The sequence below is a fragment of the Plecotus auritus genome, assembly GCF_963455305.1.
Source record: "Plecotus auritus genome assembly, chromosome: 3".
Lineage (NCBI taxonomy): Eukaryota > Metazoa > Chordata > Mammalia > Chiroptera > Vespertilionidae > Plecotus > Plecotus auritus.
In genome coordinates this window covers 27,120,948-27,145,003 of record NC_137772.1, presented here as the reverse complement: position 1 = coordinate 27,145,003, position 24,056 = coordinate 27,120,948, and the positions used below count along the sequence as shown (strand labels likewise).

Here is a 24,056-nt window from a genome sequence, read left to right as displayed (position 1 = left end):
CAGGGAACCCTTCTCCTCTGCGGAACAAGCGTCCTTGGTTCCTGGACCTTGGTTCTTCTTTGATGTCCAAGAGGAATGCATGGAAACAGGGAGAATCTGTCTTCCTTGAAGGTTGGAAGTGGAGCTGAGTGGGAGGATGGGCTATTGGGGGAACGGATAGAGGAGACAGATGTATGGAAGAGGCTGTAAGAAAAGAAAACAAGTTGATTTGGGAGCCCATTCGGAAGAAAGCTCACAAATAGCCACTAGTTCCCAGGTCTCAGCTAGAGCCGGTGGGTCCGCAGACTCTTCAGTGCGATGTTGGCAGGTCCTCCTGCTCTTCTGCTGATGCCTCGGGAGGGCCACTGTGGAGCTGCTCTCTCTGGGGTTTAAAGAGGCCGGAGTCCAACCTGGGAACATCAGGATTCACAGACAGGAAAGGCCCTGCTTCCTCCCCGTGTGGAAGCCAATGGTCAGTTGGCTGGGACCTTCTTTGGACATCTTGTCTCCTTTTGGGGATGGTCCTAATGGATGCTTGGCTCTCTCCTTGTTAAATGCATTTTTACCCTCACTGCCCCTTCCACCCGATTTTTTTTTTTTTTTTAACTTGCCTAGCACACTTGAAGCCTGTGAGTGTGAAACATTTCATAACAGGCTTTTTGAGAATCCTCGGGACAGTGAACACAGGTTCTCACCACGTTCTCCCAGCGGTCTCTTGGGGTTCTCGCCCTGTCAGGGCTGCCTTGCCTGAATGCAAGCAATTGTCTTGCCTGCAATCAAATGACAGGACGCTGCTATTTTTTCAGAAGCTACCACAGCCTGCAGGTCTGATGGAGCATTTCACCAACTGCAGCAAAGGCTGCTTACCTTCCCAAAGCAGCCAAGTCACCACCACACACGGCATCTGGGAGAGACCAGAGACCCCAGGGCAGTGTGTTTGTAACTGCCTGGAGATGCACATCAATAACACTTAACTCTTTGTCCTCTTCTGTGGGCAATTAGCAGTGCCGAATTGCAAAACGAGAGTATTTTTCTCTGGAGAATCAAAGCTTTTGAAAATAATAAAGATGCTTAAAATGTTCTATTTGAGGCTGTTTGGTTGTATTGATCTGGGAACACATCCAGGGTACCCACACGGTTCTTTTAGCAGAAAATGCAAGTTACATGGAAATGGGGGAACTGAATTAATTGAAAGGTGAGGCTGTGAGGGATGGAGATGTGATATTTATTGGTGATTGAGATTCAACTTAGAGCCTCACTCAGCATCTGCATTCAGGTTAACCAGGACTGAATCTAAAACAGTCCCTCTCCCGGGACATGGGCATCCAGTACCTCTGTGTTTGTCCCATCCACACGCAGTCTACAGTACTGAGGTCCCCTTGTGGACCTTCTCCTAGAAGAACCCTATTATTGCCACCTACACCAATGTCATGAGTGCTTGAGTTCTTACCCCGACCCTGCCATGGACCACATGACATGAGACAAGTCACTCAATTTCTGTAGGTCTCAGTTTTTGCTCTATCAGGTGTGAAATAAAGATACTTCTACTACCCCAAGTGAGTTTAAACTGTCGTGATGCTAGGTGGGATCACTGTGGAAAGTTAGAAAGTTCTGTGGCTAATTCAGGGTAAACTATGATTTCATTGGACGCCTACATTTTCTTTGCCCATTTCCCCTTCTTCATCACTTTGCAGGTGTCAGGTCCGGGTATAGCCTTAGGCATTCTTCAGAGGCCCCTGGGCTGGGCGGAAGAAGATACTCAGTGTCCACTGGTTGGGCTTTTGCTGCATTGTTCCATTCCAGGTTGTATGAGTCCTGGTTTTCTGGTGCAGTGTATACATAGCCTGCAAACCCGAGGGGAAAGAGGAGGGGGCAGGTCCTGAAAACTAGTGTATTGTCCTGCTGGGTTTATTTCCCAGTTGTGCCTCAAATTGGCCAACCAGCCAAAAATCAACATCAGTAGCAAATTCATTCAACCTATTTCTGTTCCACTAATAATTCCCGAGGTGGTCTCTATGTGAGCCTCTCGTATCACCAGGATGTATTGGTGACTTGCAGGCACAAATTTCCTAGAAAGAAGACAAGGATCAGTCTTGGTGTGACACTTGAGTACATAAAGCCAGCGGCTGTTGAATAAATAATGCATTTCTGGAATAACCATTATGGGTGTTGAAGGCTAGAGACGTGCTAAGGATCTGGAGATAAAAAGCCTAAAATATTTAGAACTTACTGCTTCTTTGGGAAGATCAGAGGAGAAATTTTAGTGCAGCAGGTAGAGGGAGTGTCTATGTCCTTGGTAAGCCTTCTACTCCCTGGGAAAACAAGGATGGCATTCGTTTCTTCCCCAGCTCCCTCCTAGTTGCATTTTCTTTTCCAACATACAAACGCCACTTTGCAGTGAGCTGGACACGGGGTCCATGGGGTCGCACTGGGGCTCCGATCTAGCAGTGCCTGGTGAATTATACATTTGGGGTCTTTGTCAGGGGGCGTGTGTGAAGCTGAGCAGTAACGGGAGAAGTCACCCACAGAAATGTGATAAAATGAAGGATCTGGTGCCAATTTATAATCAAGGTCCTCTCAGTGGGGGGCTTTGAGACAGCTCAGCTTCCTGCAGAGGAGAGGGGTAGAAGGAAACCCTAGTCGTTTCCTGGCCTTGGCTTTCTGCACCAGGCTTGAGTTTCAGGGCTGCCGAATTTTTGAGGAGTCTTTCAAACTGTATTTCATAATATTCTGCAGGACTCTGGTTGACTGAAAACCAGCCAAGGACTAGCCAGATCGGAGCTCCATAATTATTACTTTCCTCTTGCAGAGATTTAAAGTGGATTAAGTGATTAGAAGTGCCTAATTGCTTATGGACTCTCTTTATGACACAGGCAGGTGAAGACATGGTTGTAAATTACCGCTTTCTCTTGACCCATAAATCAAGTGCAGCAACCCAGGCAGGATTTGTGACAACTGGGCAGGCGGTGGCTGCAACTGGCTTCCCCTGCCTGACCACAGGACCTGGAATTCGGTCAGAACCACAAATCATTTCTCTTTTTGGCAAGGAGAAAGAAAGGAAGGTAACTGGAATGTTTAAAAGGATTAGACATCTTTAAAAGCAAATACTAAAACAAAGATTTGATTTAAAAGCTCTGGAATGATGACTGGATTTGGAGTCAGGAGACATAGATTTCGAGTCCCTGGGGTACCTGCTCTATTTACACTAGTTATGTGGACCTTATACTGACCTTTCCTTGGGCATGTCACATGGGCTTTCTGTACCCCTATAACCACCTTCCAGGGTTGTTGTGGGGTTTGTATAAAGTCATTATGTGAAACTACATGAAATGCCCCGTCAGTATATTAGTTTCTGAGAAATCAAGGTGTGGGCAGGGCCATGCTCTCTGGGAGGGCTAGAGAGGAGGACCCTTCCTTGTTGCTTCTGGCTTCTGGCATTCCTTGACATTCCTTGGCTCGTTGATGCATCACTCCATCCAATCTCTGCTTCTGTTTCACATGGCCTTCTTCCCCATTTGTTTGTGTCCAAGTTTCCTTCTTTTTATAAGGTCACTAGTTATTGGATTAGGACCCACCCTAATTCAGAATGACCTCATCTTAGCTTCATTACATATGCGAAGACCCTAAGTCCAAATAAGGCCACGTTTGCCAAGTCCTGGGAGTTAGGACTTTAATAGAGCTTTTGTCGGAGACACAATTAAACCCGTAACTATAATGTAAATGTTGATTATAAAGATGAATATTAGTAGCATTTTCCCAGATGTCCCACAGGTGATAGTGGATGAGTCCCTGAGACACAGATTTGAGCACCTGCTCTACTTACACTACTTATGTGGACCTTGCCCTGACCTTTCAGTATAAGGCAGCCATGGGCAAACTACGGCCTGCGGGCCGGATCCGGCTGTTCTATCCGGTTCTCTTGCTCTCCCCTCTGCTCCTTTACTTTGAATTTATATTAGTTCACACAAACACTCCATCCATGCTTTTGTTCCGGCCCTCCGGTCCAGTTTAAGAACCCATTGTGGCCCTCGAGTCAAAAAGTTTGCCCACCCCTGGTCTAAGGCCTTGGGATGGTATGGCTCAGAGCACAGGTGCATTTGGTGGGAAGAGGAAGAATGAATGGGTGAACTCACTTGGTCCCCTGGGATGCTGCCACTTCAAAGCATGTTTTTTAAGATCTCTTAGTGTCACCTCCTGACCCAGCTGAGACCCAGTGTGAAGGAGGGGCTAGTAGGGGTGGAAGGAAGACTTTATACTGACCCTTCCTAATGACAAAGGCCTCATTTTCTAATTAGAGTGGAGCCCTCCATGGGCTCTCAGACACTGAAATGTCTGCACGGTGGCTGAGTGCTGCTGCCTCTCCCTGGAGGAGACCCTGCTTCCCAGACAGCCCAGAGATAGCCCGGAGGTGCTCTTGGAGTTGTTTCCTTTGGAACCACCCTCGGGGCTCTCTTTAATAATTTTGAGGATAAGACTCAAAGAATAGAAAGAGAAAGTTCTACTTAGACATGGTTGACCACACCAGTGCATTTTATTTTTGCTACGCGACACTAGCTGAAGTGCTTAGAATGGTGCTGAGTACTGAGCACAGAGAAGAGAGAGTTCTGCCTCTAAAGGCCAGTCCATGGGGGAGCACACACACCATGGCAAGAGGACATTTTGTCTTTTATATATAGGTGTGCACGGGGAGCTAGGAGAACCCAGCTTGGGTGAGAGGAGGAAGGGGAATGCTCCAGGGAGAGGATGCCTGACACATGGATTAGTGGGGTGATGAGGAGGAGAAAAGAGTGGAGCATTTAACAAGATTGGAAGGGAAGAGGAAGCAGGGCACATTGTCAGCTGTGGTGCAGCGTGCCTGTGGAATGGCTAGAATCAGTTGGCAATGTGGCTGGACAGGAGGCCTTGCCTGGCCTCCAGATGCATTTACATTTCAGTGGGTGTTAGCAGTTGTTCAAGTTTCAAATTGGTTCTCATCAAAATCTCTAAGAGCAGCTAAGGTCCTGGAGGAAAGCCAGCCAGTAGTGGGGGCCAGCTCCTCTTCTGAGTGTTCACTGCAAAAAAATGTTATAATGTACTGTGTTGTACCCACTGATTGTGGGTCCATGGACATCTCCAAGGCACATCTTTTACTGTCAGACAAAATAACCTGTGATGTCACTGCTCCTCTTGCCCCAACACCAGCATCCAAGGGGGTTCTGTTGTATAGTTTTCATTTTGTGGGATTCCATAGCATATTAGCTAAGGAACTCCCCCGGGTGCCAGGTGGCTTGAAATATCTCATTAGGAATAGCTGCGTGGGAAGAAACAATATTTTTAGCAGTGGGTAGGAAGTGCTACTGAAATATGACTTATTTGACATTATGAAGCTTAGAATCATCAGTTCAAGTCAGATGGTATGATAGTAATTGTAACCACATTGGGGACCACAGATCAAAAGAATGGGATTCAGTAGCATATTTCTCTCTCTTGCATATTATTAAATAGCACAGAGCTGATCTCAGGATACAGCATCACCAGAGACAGTTCTTTGCTCAGTATTGCACAAATGTTGCTCTGAGATTAAGTTGATGGGTTCTTGGAGGAGTTCTGAGGCTCTGGGGATTGATCTGGTCTCAGAATTTGTGATGAGGTGAGGTCCATAGTTGGGGCTGCCATGTGAGGTCTGCTTTATGAGGAGGCAGGCGAGAAGAGATGTCGCAGAGAGTGTTTGCCAGGAGACAGACTCTGCAGAGTTCAATGCTCATGATGGCTCCTGATGGACACCATGCAAGGGAGATGCAGAAGAACGATTGGGAGAATGGGCTTCAGTGCAAGTGCCGCAGCCTCGACCCGCCCCATGGGGAGTTATAAGGGTGAGATGGACTGCCGGAGTTGTCCCATATCAAGCTGTGTGGCTGGGCTTCTTCACCCTTGCATTCATCAGTCACTGGTGTGGGTCCCACATTGGTTAAGGTGGCTCTCTCAGCAGAGGGCATTCCTGAAGGGCCAGAAAGCTGACGCTCAAATGCCAACTCCACTCCCAGCAGCTGGGGCAAGCCGTCCTTCCTTAAAAGGGCATCTGGCCTGAACATTTCCCTGTCCCACGAGAGGTTCCGGGTACTTATCTTAATGTTCCAGGCTACTCAGTCACTAAGCAAGCCACAGCCCATCAACTTGGGAGGATGGTTTATTATTTTGGGGTGCTGAGGAATAGGAATTGTTGCTTGTGGTAGAAATTGCATTGCTGGTGCTCAGCTTTAGATGAAATCAGTACTTAAATTTATTTTCCACTCTGACCTGAATATCTTCACTGGCACAGGTCTCTGGGCTTTATTATCACCTGTAAACTCCAAGAAGACACAAGGCACACCCCAACCCAAATGTCTGCTCCTCTTCCTGCTATCAACCCCTCTCACAGTCCTCTGGGGACCTGGCCTGGGAAGGTGGTCTTTGTTGGGCATCTCTGCATCACTGGCTCCCACCAGTCAAAACCACAAGTGTCTGGTTTCCTCCAAGCTTAAACAGTTGCCTTTGGTTCCTCCTTGCCCAACATGATTCCTGAAAGGAAGACAGTAAATATTCTGGACAGCAGTGAGCCTAGAGAAGGAATATTATTGTAGGAGTTAGGTATCCCCACTTTGTCTTTTACTACCAGGATGAATGTGCAGAAGTCCCCTAATCATCTGGGTGTCTTTTCTGTCGAATGTGAAAGATTTAGGTAGATGATCCCCAAGGTCTTTTCTAGTGTTGAAATTCCTTTATTCCTATCTCCACTGAAGGGTGGGGTCTCATTCTCTGATCCACTCAGTTCTGGCTTGCCTGAGTTTCTGTTCCTTTACTTTTGCTCTGCCTCAACTTTTCATCCCTCCTCCACTGTCAGCCAAAGTATACAGATTCCCCTGTTTCCTGCCCAGCCCTTCAATGGCCCTGGTCTGCTCCTCCACTGAGCAGCCCTACCTCCCTCTGAGCAAGTGGGGGAAGGTGGGTAGGAGGGAGGCAGGAGAGGTAGCATTGATTTCAGGGCACCCTGGTTTAGTAGGTGGGCAGGTTAGACAGAGGGGCTGACAATTCACTGCCAGGTTGAGGCAGGGGTGGGGCTAGAGCAGAACTGATGGGAGAGTGAGGCATGGCCTTTGAAGGGCATCACCAGCCTATATGCCTACTCTTTCCCCAAAGCCAGAAACTGCTCAGCCAGGTAATGAATCGATATGAATATGGTTCCTGGAACCTGCCCAACCCCTGCTTACCTCAGCTGAAAAGTGAGAAGAATTGATTCGGGACAAGGATTCGAAAGTGTAACTATGTTAAGGCCTGGATTGGTGAGACGTGTGCCTTTTCCCAACATCAGGGCTATTGCCAGACAGCCAGGCTGTCATTCTGGCGAGGTGACAAGACCCTGAAACTCTGATGTGAAGCATTTGCTCATTACCTGGCATCCCAGTGGTCATGACCATCTGCTCAGTGCACCCCCTCACAAATGGCAGAGCAGATTTCACAAGACACCAGCACCAACGTGCCAGCGGGTGAGTAGGATGGATGTGCTCAAAGCTAGAGAGCAATAGAGTAGCCTTCCTAGAAGGTGCCACTGGTGTTTGAAAAGGACTCCTGGTTAGAATGCCAGAAAAGGGACTCATAGTCAATGCACCTGTACCCAGGCTATGTCCTAAAATCATGCCATGATTTTCTATATGTTGATTTTAGAGTCATAAGAAATCCCACATTCTGTTCAAGTGAAGAGTAGCTTGGGACTGCCCTGGATAAGCATTCTCAGTGAGGCCTGGACTGCTCACTGCTATTGCTCAGAGCAATGAGCACAGAGGCAAGGTTAAAATGCAGTCTCTTGAGTGCAAGGCCCTGGAAAGTCTGGATTTTTCCAGCTTTCTCACAAAGCATGTAAAAGGTGTAATGAGATAAAAAGTCCATCTCTGGGGAATTGTTTTCCATCCCTGTCAAGCTCCCACTGTTCAAGCTGACTTAAGGTAATGCTACATAAGCTCTGGAATCAGTGGTTTAGTGCGTCAGAAGTTCATTTCTCAAGCACACAAAGTCCAGTGGGCACCGGGGATTGGGGACATGGGGCTCTACTCCATGCAGTCATTCAGGCACTCAGACTTTCAGAGACCCTTCCTTCTTTCACATATGGGTTCCAACGCTGACCAGGGTATCAGTACCCAACCTGCAGGAGGCAGAGCAGATAGCTGATCAGGCAACAGGCTTTTAGGGGCCAGGCCTACCTAGAAGCGTGCACGTGACTTTTGCCCACATTCCATTAGCCAGAACTGAGTTACATGACACACTCAGTGCAAGAAAGAATAAGAATTTCAGCTCAATCTTTTGTGGCTGGGCAAAAGGGGCAAAAACAATACAACAACAACAAGAATAACACACACACGCACACACACACACACACAACAAAAAACAACTGTCTGTTACAGAGAGTGTAGCAAATTCATTTCTAGAAAATTATCTCTCATCATTAATGCATATGTGGCATCTATCATATCTCTCTCCCTCTCTCTCTCTCTCTCTCTCTCCATCTGTAATATCTGAATGAGTACACCTATAACATCTTCCAAAGCAAAGTTAAGATCTGGCAGCAACCTGCGTCTATCTAGTCATGTGATTCTCTCTCATCCTGCCCCTCCTAAGAAATCGTCATCCTGAATTCTGTCCTCATTTTTGTACCAAACGTTTTAAGAGTTGTAGCTTATGTACATGTATCTATTTTTATTGTAGTTGTTTTTGACTTTATAAAAAGGATCTTGTGTATGTACTCTGACTTACATTTTTCCATGTAGATATTAGATTGCTGTGATTCAGCCACAGTCTGGTGTGTTGCCATGCCTCACTTACGTTGTGACTATACCTCAGTTTACCCATTCTAGTGAACTAAGCCACTGATTCCAGGGCTTATGTAGCATTACCTTAATTCAGCTTAAACACTGGGAGCTTGACAGGGCTGGAAAACAATTCCCCAGACATGGACTTTATACTCACTTACATTATGACTATACCTCAGTTTACTCATTGGGGCTGATTATAGGGTTGGCTATTTGAACAATGCTAGTGTCATCATCCTTTACCTGCCTGGAATTGTGCATGAGTGAGAGTATTCTTGCCTGTAAACTAGAGTACAGTTGTTGGGTTGTTTAGCTTCATGTAATAATGCTTTCAACTCATCCTCCTGTCAAAAATGCATGAAAGACCCCATGTGTCCACACAACATCCTCAACACTTGAGATAGTCAGCTATTTTAATTTTCACTAATCCTTTCATCATTAATGAGCAAAATACACATATCTTTATATGTTTATCTCCTTGGTAGCTGAATCCCTAAGCTATCATCATTTTCACTACCTATTGCTGCATCCCAAAGCAAGAGGTGGCACTGGATCTCACACCAACATTCCGATGGGAAAAGAAGTTCTGACTGAACAATTTCTAGGAACCGGCAGACCTAAGCATGGGCTCTTGTCAGTTTGTGGATGGGCAGCCCCTAACTCTGCAGCCTTTTAATTCCTGTGCCTTCCCAACTTGGCCACTCTAGATACTTATACATGGACTTTACAATTGTGCAGATTTTTGGAAAAGGCAGCAGGCAAATGTAGACCAAATAGGGTTCCACGGAGAGGCCAAGTCCAGCTAGTGAGCTGTGGTGGAGGACGGAGCTGAACATGCCTGCTGGCTGACGGACAGCCCAAGCAGCAGCCTTGGAGTATGGATTAAAATAAAAGTCATGGCTTTCCCTGCAGCAGCTTGGTCTGCCTCGTCTGCGCCTCCTCTGCAGCTAGGTACAGGTGCAGCGCGGTGCCTCAGAGCCCGGATGCGATAGCAGCGTTTAAATCTGCCCTCAATCTGTCTGGTTTGGTGGGGGCAGTCTTGTGAAGATAAATCATGTAAACAAGTTAGAGTAATGGAATACTTATTTATAAACTGTGTGTTCGAAGGCTTGTACCCACCGTTAAAAAGGAAGGTCTTATCTTTGAGCTTGTTGAGCAGGCACAGGGAGCTCACGCACTGGAGAGCGGGAGTCCTTGGCATTCCTCCCTTGAGTGGTGGGGGAGGGTGGGTGCCTGCTCTCTCAAATGTGAGTGGCTTTTCCACCTGGGTGCGCAGCCCTTTAGTTTGATGGAATAAGCAACAGAAAGCATAAGAAGTGTGTTCTTCTCCCCGCTACTTCCTCCTTCCTGCCCCTCCTTCTCTCGTGGGCCAGGGATTGTTTTGTTTTCTCTGCCTCTGGCTTTCCTCCTGCGATGGGCGCTCTGTTTGTGCTCTGACTTGAAGGGATGAAGCGATGGGAAATTCAAACTCTCCACCCACCACCCCTGTCACCCCTCTGAAAGGATAGAAAGAGGAAGAAAATGCTCTGTCCCACTGTGACTGGCAGGGGGGAGGCAGTTTACTTGTGAATATCCTGCAAACGTAGACAGTGTTTTCCCTGACAAGAGCGCTCCATCAGGCCTCCCAGACCTGTCAGTCAGCCTGGTGCAGTTGAGCTCGCTGCTTTATTGCCAGGGCTCTCCCCAAAGCAGCTTCCAAAAGGGCCTTTGGAACCCAGGTAGGACGGCTTTCGTCATTTGGAATACCTGCTAGCTCCGCTCACCTCCATGCCCAGTCTCTGCTGTTAGCTGCAGGCAAACGTTCAACATTAAAATCTTAGTGAGGACCATTGGGCCATGGGGCAAGTAGAGATTCTAGAATGACATGTGGAAGAGCCAGGTCATTGTCTATTAGCTGGTGTGAATAGTTTATGTATGTGCAGAAGGAGACAGGAATGCTGGCTGTGTTTGCGTAGAATGGCTTGTGCCTGATCCCAGTATGCAAACCTTCTCCGTGAGATCAGCACATAGTAAATGTTCAATAAAAATCCATTTAATGAATACGTGGGAGGATCCTAGTGAAGCTGTATAATGACCTGGACTTGCACAGGGGCCATTTGGTAAATTTCATAAAAAAATCTAAGGGCTGGAGTGTCCTGAAACTTTGGGCTCCATTTATATCCTTGGAGTCTGAAATTCAGATGTGTACATTCAGACAAAGGTGAAGGGGCCAGAGAGGGAGAAGTGGCGAGGACTCAGGCACACATGCCTCCTCAGAGGTGGCAGAGGCATGCGTGTGTGCCCACAGAGGGTGGCCCAAGCTGGGGGCATGCTTGCTGCTGTCCTGCCAGATGTCGTCAGACCAGCCTGTGCCATATGTGAATGAGACTGACAGATATGGCTCCGCGGCCCAGGGCGGTGAGTGAAGCATGTGCCCAGCAGTGGCAGATACCTCTGAGTCAGGAATCACAGAACTTGGATTTACATGCAAAGAAAATGGTGCCATTAAAGGCAATTATTCAAGTGGTGTGAGTCAGCTATGCAGCTCCTGGCAATGCCAAGGAAGGGAGTGGTGTGCAGTCTCTCTCTCTCTCTCTCTCTCTCTCTCTCTCTCTCTCTCTCTGTCTCTTTAAACAAAGCTCAGGCTGGAAAACAGAGCTTCCACTGCATGTGCAGGATGTATGGAGAGGGGCCTGGACTGCCCCATTCCTTTGTCTGAACAACATCGGGGACCGGGAAAGCAGCATCAGACCAGAAGAAAGGGCTCATCCCAAGAAACAGGGAATCAACAAGATTCTTTAAGCCAGTCACACATGTGACCTTCACCCTGATTCAGCCACTTCACAGGAGGTTTCAAGTTCCCAGAACTGACCACCTATGGGGTGTATGGTGAATGAAAGGAAAGTGTGTGCTGGAGTCTTCAGGGCCCCAAAGCTAGGTTTCGGGCACTTACTTCCTCTATGCTGCTGGGCACTGCCCCCACCCCCTTTTCTCTCTGGCATGATTTCATGGAAGACCAATACGCTTTCATTTCTGGAGTACTTCTCATGGTTTTTGTTTTTTTTTCTTCCCTCCTAAGGTTGCTTGGTCTGCTGCCATGGCAACCCAGCCCTGCATCACCCATCTCCATGTGGAGGGAGATGTGAAAGGAACAGGGCAGTCCCTACTTCCAGTGCATCCTCTACAACTGCTGGACCTGAGTTGGGGGTGGGGTGGTTGCTGTGGAGATGTGTGCTAAAACCACAGGTTTGTCTCTCAAGGCTTTTTCCTTTTGTTGCTGCAGGGGTTAGAGGGGAAGGCATTTTAACCTGTCCCCGGAGGACAGTGTACAACCTGAAAGGGTAATGGAGCAAAGGTTGGGCCACAAGGGTGAAATCTGGTTCAGGGGCCCTTTTACAAGTGGAATAAAAACTTAAAAGGACACACAGGAGTAGACTAAGGTTTCTTTGTTCTGTGCTGATAATGGGCCAGCCCTGGTTCTCACACCTTTCCCCCTTCTGAGCAGAGTTTGATCCATTCCAGTACTGATAAAACAAAACCGAAACAATGTCAATAGCTTTTGGGATGTTAACAATTTTTAAATGTGGCTGAATTTTAACAGCAATGATATGCCTCACATGTGTTTCACCTTCATAATTGGGGAATGGTTCCTTTTACCTGGTGGCGTTTTTAATCTACCATTCAGCTTGTCAGAATGGAACGACACAGAAGTTCAGTGGACACAGAGTATAGCAGCTGCTAGGAGCAGTGGCCTTAGTGGGGTGAGGGTGGGCACAGAGTGGAATGTCCCACTGTGGATGAAGAGGAGCTGGTCAGGACAGAGGGTGCTGTGGTATTTGGGGAGGGCAGGGGTAGGTGCCTCTCTGAGGATGAGGTCACAGAGGAGCAGGCTCTGTGGATGTGTAGGCAGAAGCCGGACTAGACTGTATGGGAAGGCGAGAGCGTACTCCAGCTTGGTTCACATGAAAACCTGGAAGAAAGTCTGTGCCCTGAGGTCAGTAACAGCTGTCAAGGCTCTGCCTGGGCAGTAGGGGTGCTCCAGGCCACAGCAGATTAACTATGGGCAGGATGTCTGCCCTCTGCTTTCATGTTAAGTGATAATATATATATATATATATATATATTTAGTGGCCAGATTATTATGATCTCTGAACGCATAATAATCTGGCCACTCAGTGATAATATATATAGACATTAGAGGCCCGGTGCATGAATTCGTGCATGGGTGGGGTCCGGCCAGCCTGGCCAGGGGGAGGGGACATGGGTGGTTGGCCTGCCTGCCTGCTGGTTGAACTCGTGGTCAAGGGGACAATTTGCATATTAGCCTTTTATTATATAGGATATACACTGGGCGGCCAGATTATTATGTGTTCAGAGATCATAATAATCTGGCCACTCAGTGTGTGTGTGTGTGTGTATGTGTGTATATATATATATATATGGAAGGGAAAGTGAGAGAGAGAGATAGAAACATCAATGATGAGAAAGAATCATTGATGGGCTGCCTCTTGCATGCCCCTCAGCAGGGACCGAGCCCACAACCCAGGCATGTGCCCTGACTGGGAATCGAACCATGACCTCCTGGTTCATAGGTTGAAGCTCAACCACTGAGCCATGTTGGTGGGCCATGTTAAGTACTTTTTATGGTGCTCACTAGAAAGGCAGTAGGGAAACAGAGTGAAGGGCTCATGTACTGAGTTCCATCACAGGGAGACAGCCCAGGGTGAGGACTGAGCTGATGGCATAGACATCCCCTGGCTTGCTTTTTGGACACTTGACTGCCACTTAGGATCTGGGTGACCCTCGAGTAGTGACACAACTCCTAAACCTTAGTTTCTCATCTAGAAAATGAGGCTGACGACTCTGCCTGTCTCTGTGAGGGAATTAAAACAGGCGCTTAGGCCCTTAGCCGGAAGCCTGGCTCAGGAGCAGCACGTAATACTCTGATAATAGTCAAATAAAATTTGTATTCCTTCTGGGTCTGGAGCTGTCACGAGTGTCAAGCACTGTTTGGAGCATCTTTAGAGGAGCCACAATCCCTGGTATCATTGAGTTCACAAAGGCATATGGAGTGAGTTTGGAAATTCAGAAATCTGCCCCTAAAGGTGAAAGCAGCTCTTTGTTTAAAATTGCCATGGGTCTTAAAACCAATTTTAAAAAAAAATTTTCCATTGATTTTAGAGAGAGTGGAAGGGAGGTAGGAGAAGTGAGAGAGTGAGAGCAACATCTACGTGAGACACATCCACTGGTCGCCTTCTGCATGCTCTCCAACTGGGGCTGAGGATCACACCTACACCCTAGGTATATGCCCTTGACAGAGACTCAAACTCCAGAGCCTTCAGTCCTCAGGCTGATGCTCTAATCACTAAGCAAACCAGCCAGGGCTTAAATCAAATCTTTAAAGGCTAGTGAGGGGAGGGGGATGGAGTGGGTGGAAAGTAGTTTATTGGATCTTATAGATGAGTTTTATAGTGGAAATGCACAATTTTACTGTAATTACAGGACACCCATGGGCGGGGATCACCAAGCCAAGGGCTTCTCTTCACAAGGGACTGGAGGGGCATGACTGCTGTGGCCATCTCAGGGTGACCACAGTTAAGTGGCTGAGAGTCCAGATAGCTGGAATGCATCCAGTTTTGGGGTGGTGTGTGCTTCCCCTGGTGTCCCCCAGGGAGCAGGGCATAGTGAGAAGAGCACTAATGGGCAAGAGAGAAGGTGGGATTGAGTTCTCATCAAACTGCCCCCTCTGCCAGTATCGGCACCGACCGACAACAAAAATAGATTTTAAATGCTCATGAAACATGGGTTCTTCACAGCAGAAGGCCCGAGTGTCAGCTGGCAGTGGAATGCAGTGGAAATGAGCCATTTTTTGTGTGGATGATATTGTTAATACAAAAGAGAAGGCCTGGGATGGCAATAAAAGCTATGATTTCAGCACACCGACTGTGTTATCTTCCCCCTTAGTGGGAATGTGGATCTATTTATTTCTCTGCTTAAATATTTACAACATCCCTCCTGAAAATGAGAATAATAATAATAATACAAAATTAATATTTATAATAATGGTGGTAATATCTGTTTTTTAGTGTATGCCATACGCCACAGTCTTTGTTAGATGTGTGTGTGTGTGTATGTGTGTGTTTAATCTACATAGTTTCCAATCCTCACAATAGTCCTGTAAGAATGTCTTCCCTGTTTCACAAATGAGAAAGCAGAGGCTCAGGGAGGATATGAACTTGTTCAAAACCTAGTTGGCGAGCTACCAACTTGGATTTGAACTAATGTCTTTTTCCTCTGAGGAGCCCCACACGGGTTTGGGATCTTTGAGTCTGAAGCTATTTTAGCACTATCAGAAATGGAATGGAATGAAGAATATTACTCTTTGCCATGTTCCTGAAATCCGCTTGTGAGATGCAGAAAGAAGCAGAAAGGAAGCTTCATCCCTTCAACTGAAGATGCTGAAAAGGCCCTTTCTTGCACCTTTAGAACAGTTTTGGGACCTGGCACTTCTCCCCCAGTCTCTCCTCCTTCCATCTGGGTACCAAGCTTTGTGTATCTTTTCTCCCTTACATTTTGCCATCACCTCACTTTATGTTGCATAATCTTAAATTAGCCCCACTGACACCCCTCATATTTATCTTCCCATGCCTGCTGCTGGTAAGATTTTTCTCTGTGCCATGAAAAAGAATTAGCTTTTGAGTTGAAACCCATTTCCCTCCACTCTAATTCTATCCATCTTTAAATGTTCAACTCTTGTAGATCCTCTTTGAAGAGTTTCTTATAGTCCCTCTTGTCTTCTCAAATCCTGTAGCATGTTTTACTGGCCAAATTACACTTGCTACCTATGCCTTCAGTAATTGTGTGTGTGTGTGTGTGTGTGTGTGTGTGTGTGTGTGTGTGTGTGTGTGTATCTCTTATCATTCAATAGCTCATGATGATTTGGAAGACAAGACTTGTGTTTTCTGTTATCCCTGTGCTTTACACATTGTAGATACTCAAAATCATTATTAAGAAACAAATTCTCTTCTCCTTTATGCTTCCTTTATATATTACTAGAGGCCTGGTGCATGAAATTTGCGCACTGGGGGGGGGGTGTGTCCCTCAGCCCAGCCTGCACCCTCTCCAATCTGGGACCCCTCGAGGGGTGTCCCTCAGCCCAGCCTGCACCCTCTCCAATCTGGGACCCCTCGAGGGATGTTCGACTGCCAGTTGGACATCCCTCTCACAATCCAGTACTGCTGGCTCCCAACTGCTCGCCTGACTGCCTTCCTGATTGCCCCTAACCGCTTCTGCCTGCCAGCCTGATCACCCCCTAACCACTCCCCTGCCAGCCTGATTGATGCCTAACTGCTCCCCTGCCAGCCTGTTTTCCCCTAACTGCCCTCCCCTGCTGGCCTGGTCACCCCTAATTGCTCTCCTCTGCAGGCCTGGGTCCCTCCCAACTGCCTTTCCCTGCAGGCCTGGTCACCCCTAACTGCCCTCCCTTGCAGGCCTGGTCCCTCCCAACTGCCCTCCTCTGCTGGCCTGATCACTCACAACTGCCCTCCTTTGCAGGCCTGGTCCCTCCCAACTGCCCTCCCTTGCTGGCCATCTTGTGGTGGCCATCTTGTGTCCACATGGGGGCAGGATCTTTGACCACATGGGGGCAGCCACCTTGTGTGTTGGAGTGATGGTCAATCTGCATATTACTCTTTTATTAGATAGGATAGAGGCCTGGTGTACGGGTGGGGGCCAGCTGGTTTGCCCTGAAGGATGTCCCAGATCAGGGTGGGGGTTCCCTTGGGGCATGAGGCGGCCTGGGTGAGGGGACTGTGGTGGTTTGCAGGCCGGCCACGCCCCCTGGTGACCCAAGCGGAGGCCTTGGAATCTGGGGTTTATTTATCTTCTACAATTGAAACTTTGTAGCCTGGAGCGGAGCCAAGCCTTCTGCTTGCTCGGGAGTGGCAGCCATTTCTATTGGGATTTATGTATCTTCTATAATTGAAACTTTGTAGCCTTAAGTGGAGGCCTGGGCTGGTCAGGGTGTGTGGAAAGCTTGGCTTCCTCCATCGCCCGGGGCAACCCTAGCCTCCTGCTCTTTCCAGCTCTGTGTCTGCCGCCATTTCTGTTTGGATTTATGTATCTTCTATCATTGAAACTTTGTAGCCTTGAGTGGAGGCCTAGGCCAGCAAGGTCAGGTGGAAACTTGGCTTCCTCCATTGCCGGGGAAACCCAAGCCTCCCTCCTGCTCTCTGTGACGGTAGCCATCTTGGTTGGGTTATTTGCATATTTGCTCCTGATTGGCTTGTGGGCGTGGCTTGTGGGCATGGTGGAGTGATGGTTAATTTTCATATTACTCTTTTATTAGATGGGATACCTATCTGTACCTCAGAGTCTTACACTGTCACTGCTATACCTGTAAATAAATCTCTATATAGAGACCTGGGACAGCAAAATAAAATCTGATCAGACTCTTGTTCCAATGCTGCCTTTGACTCCACTCTGGGATTTTTTCTTTTTCTTTCTTCTTCTCCTTTTTCTTCTTCTTCTTCTTCTTCTTCTTCTTCTTCTTCTTCTTCTTCTACTAAAATGCAGGTAACACTATTCCCTATGAATACTGAAGAGTGATAGAGAGGTTATTCAAATCTTCAGTGTTTGCTTTGGAATGCACCAGGCTGGGGAACACTGAGGAAGCTTTCATTCAATCTCTTTCAGATTCAGAAAATCACACTCCTGCTTCCCCGCTCTTGTCTCTCTCCTTACAGTCTCACAAGGCCTCAGAGTGTAGCACAGTGAGTGTGTTTCTAGGGTGGAGGTCACCACACATTGGTTCTGATGTGACAGTAGGACTGACCAGTAAGTGGCCCTGCCCTGTTTCTGGTCTAGCTGCTAATTCAGAACCATGGACAAGGCAAAAGCCAGGAAATCAGGTTTGTTTTCTTTTTTCTTAGCAGCTCACCTGTGCTTCTTAAGGCCAAAGAAGCTGATAACCCTATTCTAAAGAAGCCAGAAGAGGGAGTCAACTGGCAGTCCCTTGACCCCTTGGGAATTTCACTTTTTAAATCACAAATCAGTCCTTCTAGCTGTTTAAAGTGACCTCGCAGAGAGAGTTCTCTTCTACTGGAGAAAAGCCCTCATGCACAAACCTGGCTGACACTTGTCCACTAATTGCCTCCCACTGGAATTTAACCTATTTGTGTATTCCATTTTGGCCTTGTAAATTTTGGAGGGGTCTTTATTGTCATTTTACTATATATGGGCTTATTTAAATCAAGATTCTTTTGCGCAAACATTTATATAAAACAGTTAAAAAAAGTCCATGATCGTCTCTTCTTCCTTTGAATATATTTATTTTAGCACACAAGTTTTATATTCTGTCTTTAATGCTATTTCTGCTGCACAGCTGCTTTACCAAGACTCAGACTCCTACGGGTCCCACTTGGTCCGACATGTACCTTGAATATGCTTTCACAGTGTTTGATTTCTGCAGTCGATTGTATAATGAGGAAGGAGTGTGCAGTGAGTTTGTAGATTCCTATTAACCAGGTCAACCATGAATCTATTTTCGTGCACTTCTTTATTAAAAATAGCAGAGAACACAATATTTAAACACAGCTACTTGTAGGAGCCTAGCTTCAAAACTACACCTAATAAATCTCCCATTTGGCATTTCAAAATGTTGTACTACATCTTCCCATCACCAAAGCACCTCTCCTCCATTTACATTTCAGGATGTGAATAGAAACCATTACAAATGACAATGGATAGGGGAGGCTGAAGGAAGGTCTACGGGGGAAAAAAGGAGATATATGTACTACTATATGTAATACTTTAAACAATAAAATAAAATTAAAAAAATGACAATGGATATTTTGGATAGTCATATGAATTTGTGATTCTCTGCACCATTTAGACCATATCTGTAGTGTTTCATTATGCTCTCAGGACTGCCTTTGAATGTGGCCTATAAGGAGATAGATATAGACCAAGATTACCAAGACAGGACAGGGAGTGGGAATAGATAGAAGAGAGCTATCTTCAAACATTTGATGGAGGATATCTCGTGAAAAAGGAGAGTAAAATTGTTCTGTGTTGTATCCAAAGACAGAATCAGTGAGTGAAATCTACAGTGGGATTTTGATGCAACCTAAAAAGTACCTGACAACTAGAGTTGCCAGACTCTCTGGAACAGGTTGTCATGTGAGATAATGAGTCTCCAGGCACTTTCGGTGTGGGACTCTAGGCTTCCTGGGCTGTCTGCCAATACTGATGCTCTCAGAAAAATATGTCCACTTCAGCTGTGTGAGTCAGTGGTTTTTACTACCTGCCATTCCTATGGTTGTGGGGCGTTGAAAAACCAGAAGTATTGTTGTGCTAAATCACTTAATACAAATGCCCTAATGGGCCATGACAGCCAAGGCCACAGTAGAAAGTGAGTTTGGAGTTGTTAAGCAGGCATCCTTTTATTCCAGGAAGATACTTTACTCATGTGGCCCAGCTATTTAGATGGTTTCAAAAATTCTTCAAAATGTACCACAATATTTCATTTTGTTGCTTTAATCAAGACTTGGTTACTCTTGGTTGAAGGCTGAGACTTCAGGACACTCTTCCAACATAGCTCAAGACAACTCTCCAAACAAGACCATAGCAATGAGTCATAGACGAAGCTGCACCCCGTTCACAGAAGATCTATTGAAAATCCTCATCAAAGCATTCAACATACACCTCACCCAGGTTATACTTCCAAGCAAAAGCTTGCTTTAGAAATAGACATTGAAGTGTCTAGAATCCTGATTTGGTTTCAGAATTGAAGAGCTAGGCACCAAGTCCAGAAAAGACCAGAACCCAAAGAGGACTTAGAAGCAAACCAAGACCAAGATCACCTTGTGGAGAAGATTCAAAGTAGAGAAGACAGAGTCCTACCAGCTACACTTCCTCCCAATTGCACACCTTCATTGTGGCACTGGGAACAACTCATATCCTGGGATTGAGTCCACAGAACAACTTGCTAAGGAAATTGGGGTTCCAGAGTCAAGAGTCCAAATTTGGTTTCAAAATTGAAGACCTAGATTCCATGTTCAAAGTAAAAGAGAACATAATGAGCCTCTAGAACAGAAACAAAACCAGGGACAAGATCTCTGACATGAGGCAGTTCAAGGTACAGAATGCACCAATCTCATTAGCAACAGTCTTATTTCTCTGAAGCCAGAACAGGACAGACCAAGAGGCAAAGCATTGTATTTGATGTTATTGAACTGGGATCCAACTTTCTCTCACTCCTCTTGGGAACATACTCTTCTAAATGTACCTTCAGCTTCTCCAGAAGTGGAGTCTCTAGAGACGGTCAACAGGACTTCAGGAGGCAGATAGACACAAGGTATCACATAGCCATACCAATGGAGCCCAGCTCCACAGTTCAGTATATGTCAAGGACCATGAAAATGAACTTATTCATATCATTAAAAAACGACTTGGCTAACATCTTACCAACATCAGTAGATATATTATTAAAAGTGTAAAAACAATCCCTTCAAAATAGAGAGAATTTGGCCATTTATATAGTTCCTTCTCCTATATTTCTTCTTTTGATATTCACCACAGTTCTTTAAGGAGGCATGGAAAATATTATGTTCTCAATTTTTATAGGAGGGAAACTGAGACGTACAGGGATTAATGACTCTTCCAACATCACATGAGTGGTGGGTAGCATTAGACCTGGGATGGATCTGGAGTGTGAAAATTAAAATCATGTAAGCTAGGTGGTATTTATGACCACACCAAGCATCAACAATGTGCTTTTAGACAGTCTCATATGTAAAAAGAGGGCATTGGAATAAGATGAACTCCAAGGTGCCCACCCATTGTCTGAAATTCTCTTGCCTCTCCATACCACATGTTGTCTGGTGCACTCCTTACTTTTTGCCTGACAGGTAGGAGGTAAAAGCAAATTTGTGGGCTGGAGGAAAACCTTCCGATGCCTTGGTGTATGTTTCTAGGGTGGTAACATTATACTTTAGCTGCTATAAGACACCTTTCTGCCAAGTCACTTTCACAAACTTTAGACCCTTGGATGCATTTTGATTTGGGGTTTGGAATTTGAGATTATGATTATGTTTATACATACCTTTGTGGTCTCAACTGTGGTATGAAATAATGAAGGTGGCCTTATGAATTTCAACAACCTATGGGTAGAAAAGTCAGCAGGAATGGCGAGGACTCCATATTTTATAAAGTATAGGTTATAGATCAGTCAGATTTTCTTTTTGAACTTTCAAAGTATAGCAGTTAAACTCAAAATTAGATTTCATATTGATCATAAGGCTGTTGACAAAGCAAAATTGTATTACATGATCATTGTAGACAATTTAAAAATAAAGAAAATTACATAGGCAATTGCCTATAATATCTCAAAGATAACTGCTGTTAAAATTTTGTTAAAATTTCCTGGAATGTTTCTATGTACCTATACATATTTGAAAACAAATTCAAATTGATATTGATTTATAAACCTCTTTTGTTGACAACGGTGAACTTTTTATTTCACTAAATATTCTTTTAAAAAGGATTTGATCTGAATGTAGATTTGGGAATCACCCAATGTTCTAGTGTGTGGATGCATCAAAATTCATTTAACCTATTTCCTACTGTTGGGTATATGAAATGCCATCTTTTGCTAACATAAAACCATATGTGAAAATATCCTCTTCTATAATTCCTTGACAATGAGTGCATTAGATATAAGTCTGATTTATCAAATAGATAAAATTAAAGCTGGAATTCCTTTTTGACAGTACCGGCAACCCTATTTGGAATTTATGAGAAAATTATAAACTATACACTTACTATGGTTATTCAAAATGGCAACACCAAAGGTTTAGGGTGTGCTTCTCCACTGTTGCTATCATGGGGTCTGTTACTATGCTCCTGGCTTTTTCACACAGTCAATGTCTTACGTAAACATCAAAGCAGTGGACTCACTTTTTCTTCTGTTGATTCTCCTTTAGCCTGATGAAGTCCTCCGATATCGACCAGGATTTATTTACAGACAGTTACTGCAAGGTGTGCAGTGCACAACTGATATCGGAATCTCAGCGCGTGGCCCATTACGAGGTAAGGACTGCTTTTCCCACTCAGTGTTTCCAAATGGAAGAAAGAGTAGCATGGGTCGTGGTTGTAGGACTTGAGGGTTCCCCTTTCTGTAGTTGGGAAGATTTTAAGAACCACAGGGCTTATACCTTTGTAGTCTGAGCTCAGGCCAGGAGCAATGTGGGGATGTGACGTTGGGGGTGAGGGCTGGGGAAATCATTCTCAGCCCCTGGCTGCTTCCCAGATTGTGGTTGTTTTTTTTTCTTTGTACCTTGGCCCCTCAAGACTCAGTGGGTTTTCTCTGCCTGTTAAATCTGTCATTGCTCATCCCTGAAGTTCTTTGCAGGGACACAAGGCAGGATGCATTAGTGCCAGCTTCTCTTTTCTTCAATGACCCTGAAGATAAGCTTGAGGCCCTTTGTTCCTCACGGCAGGGAAACATGGCAACATCCTGGCTCAGTACCAAACTCCTTCCACCTGGTGGCTGCTGCCCTAAATGTGTTTATCAGCTGAAAGACTTCCCCTGCAGAGTTATAACAAAGTTTTAAAGCAGAAATACTCTTGGAGGACATAATTCAGTGCCTTTGGCTCTTTAGGGTGGAAGTACAAATGGCTGCCTTTAAAAGCTCTATTGGAAAGAAAAGATGAGAGAAGAGGGTGGCCAGTGTCTGAGGAGGGAACAAGGGGCCATGTATGAAGAAAAGGGGAAGCTGGACCCCCAGATGCCTAGTGCTGTCCAGGGCATGTTTGTTTTTTAAGAGAACATATGCCAGTGGGAACGTGGTTTTTCTTTCTTTTTTGTTTCTAAATTATATTTATTGGGATGACCCTGATTAATGAGTTTAAATGGTTGTAAGTATACGTTTTTATAATACATGATCTGTATATTGCATTGTGTTCCCACCACCAAAAGTCAAATCATCTTCCATCATCATATATTTGGTCCGCTTTTCCCTTTCCTATCCTCTTTTCCTCTTCCCTCTGGTAATCACCATACTGTTGTCTATGTCTGTGATTTTCAGTTTTATATCCCACATATGAGTGAAATGATGTGGTTCTTGGCTTTTCCTGACTGACTTATTTTGTTTAGCATAACATTCTCAAGGTCCATCTATGTTGTTGCAAATGGCTGTATTTTACTTTTCTTATGGCTGAGTAGTATTCCATTATATATATGTACTACATTTTCTTAATACAGTCCTCTATTAAAAAACACTTGGGTTGTTTCCATGTCTTGGCTACCGTGAATAATGCTGCAATGAAAATAGGGGTGCATATATCTTTGTGAATAAATGTTTTCAAAATTTTTGGGTAAGTACCCAGAAGAGGGATTGCTGGGTCACATGGTAACTCTATTCTTATTGTTTGAGGAACCTCCATGCTGTTTTCCATGGTGGCTGTACCAGTTTATATTCCCATCAGCAGTGAATGAGGGCTCCCTTTTCTTCACAACCTCTCTAGCACTTGTTATTACTTGTCTTATTGATAATAGCCATTCTAACAGGTTTGAAGTGGTATCTCATTATAGTTTTGATCTGCATTTCCCTAATAGCTAGTGAAGTTGAGCATCTTTTCATAAATCTGTTGGCCATTTGTATGTCTTCTTGGGAAAAGTCTCAGTTTAGGTCACTTGCCATCCTATCTAATAAGAGAGTAATATGCAAATTGGCATCACTCCAACACACAAGATGGCTGCCCCCATGTGGACACAAGATGGCCACCACAAGATGGCCTGCAGAGGAGGGCAGTTCGGGGTGACCAGGCCAGCAGAGGAGGGCAGTTGGAGGAGACCAGGCCAGCAGGGGAGGGCACTTGCGGGGGGGGGGGAGCAGGCCTGCAGGGGAGGGCAGTTGGAAGGGACCAGGCCGGCAGAGGAGGGCAGTTGGGGGTGATCAGGCCAGCAGGGGAGGGAAGTTGGGGGGGACCAGGCCTGCAGGGGAGGGCAGTTGGGGGAGACCAGGCCTGCAGGGGTGGGCAGTCGGACATCCCTCAAGGGGTCCCAGATTGGAGAGGATGCAGGCTGGGCTGAGTAACACACACAATCCCCGCTGTGCACAAATTTCATGCACAGGGCCTCTAGTTTTTTAATAGGATTGTTTGTCTGGTGTTGAGTTGTAGAAATTCTTTATACATTTTGGATATTAATCCTTTGTCAGAGCTGTTGTTTGCAAATTCTTCTCCCATTAGGTTGGTTGCCTTTTTGTTTTGTTGGCA

General features: G+C 45.6%; 1 protein-coding gene across 3 annotated transcripts in view; it reads left to right on the top strand.

The window, feature by feature from the left end:
* The window catches only part of ZMAT4 (zinc finger matrin-type 4), a 421,249-nt gene that overhangs the window by 52,801 nt on the left and 344,392 nt on the right, over positions 1–24,056 (top strand). For all 3 annotated transcript variants that reach the window (XM_080658638.1, XM_080658636.1, XM_080658637.1), the window contains one exon: positions 21,761–21,866. In XM_080658638.1, coding sequence (XP_080514764.1) covers positions 21,765–21,866 — 102 coding nt within the window. In that variant the 5' untranslated portion in view covers positions 21,761–21,764. The remainder of the gene's footprint in view (positions 1–21,760; positions 21,867–24,056) is intronic.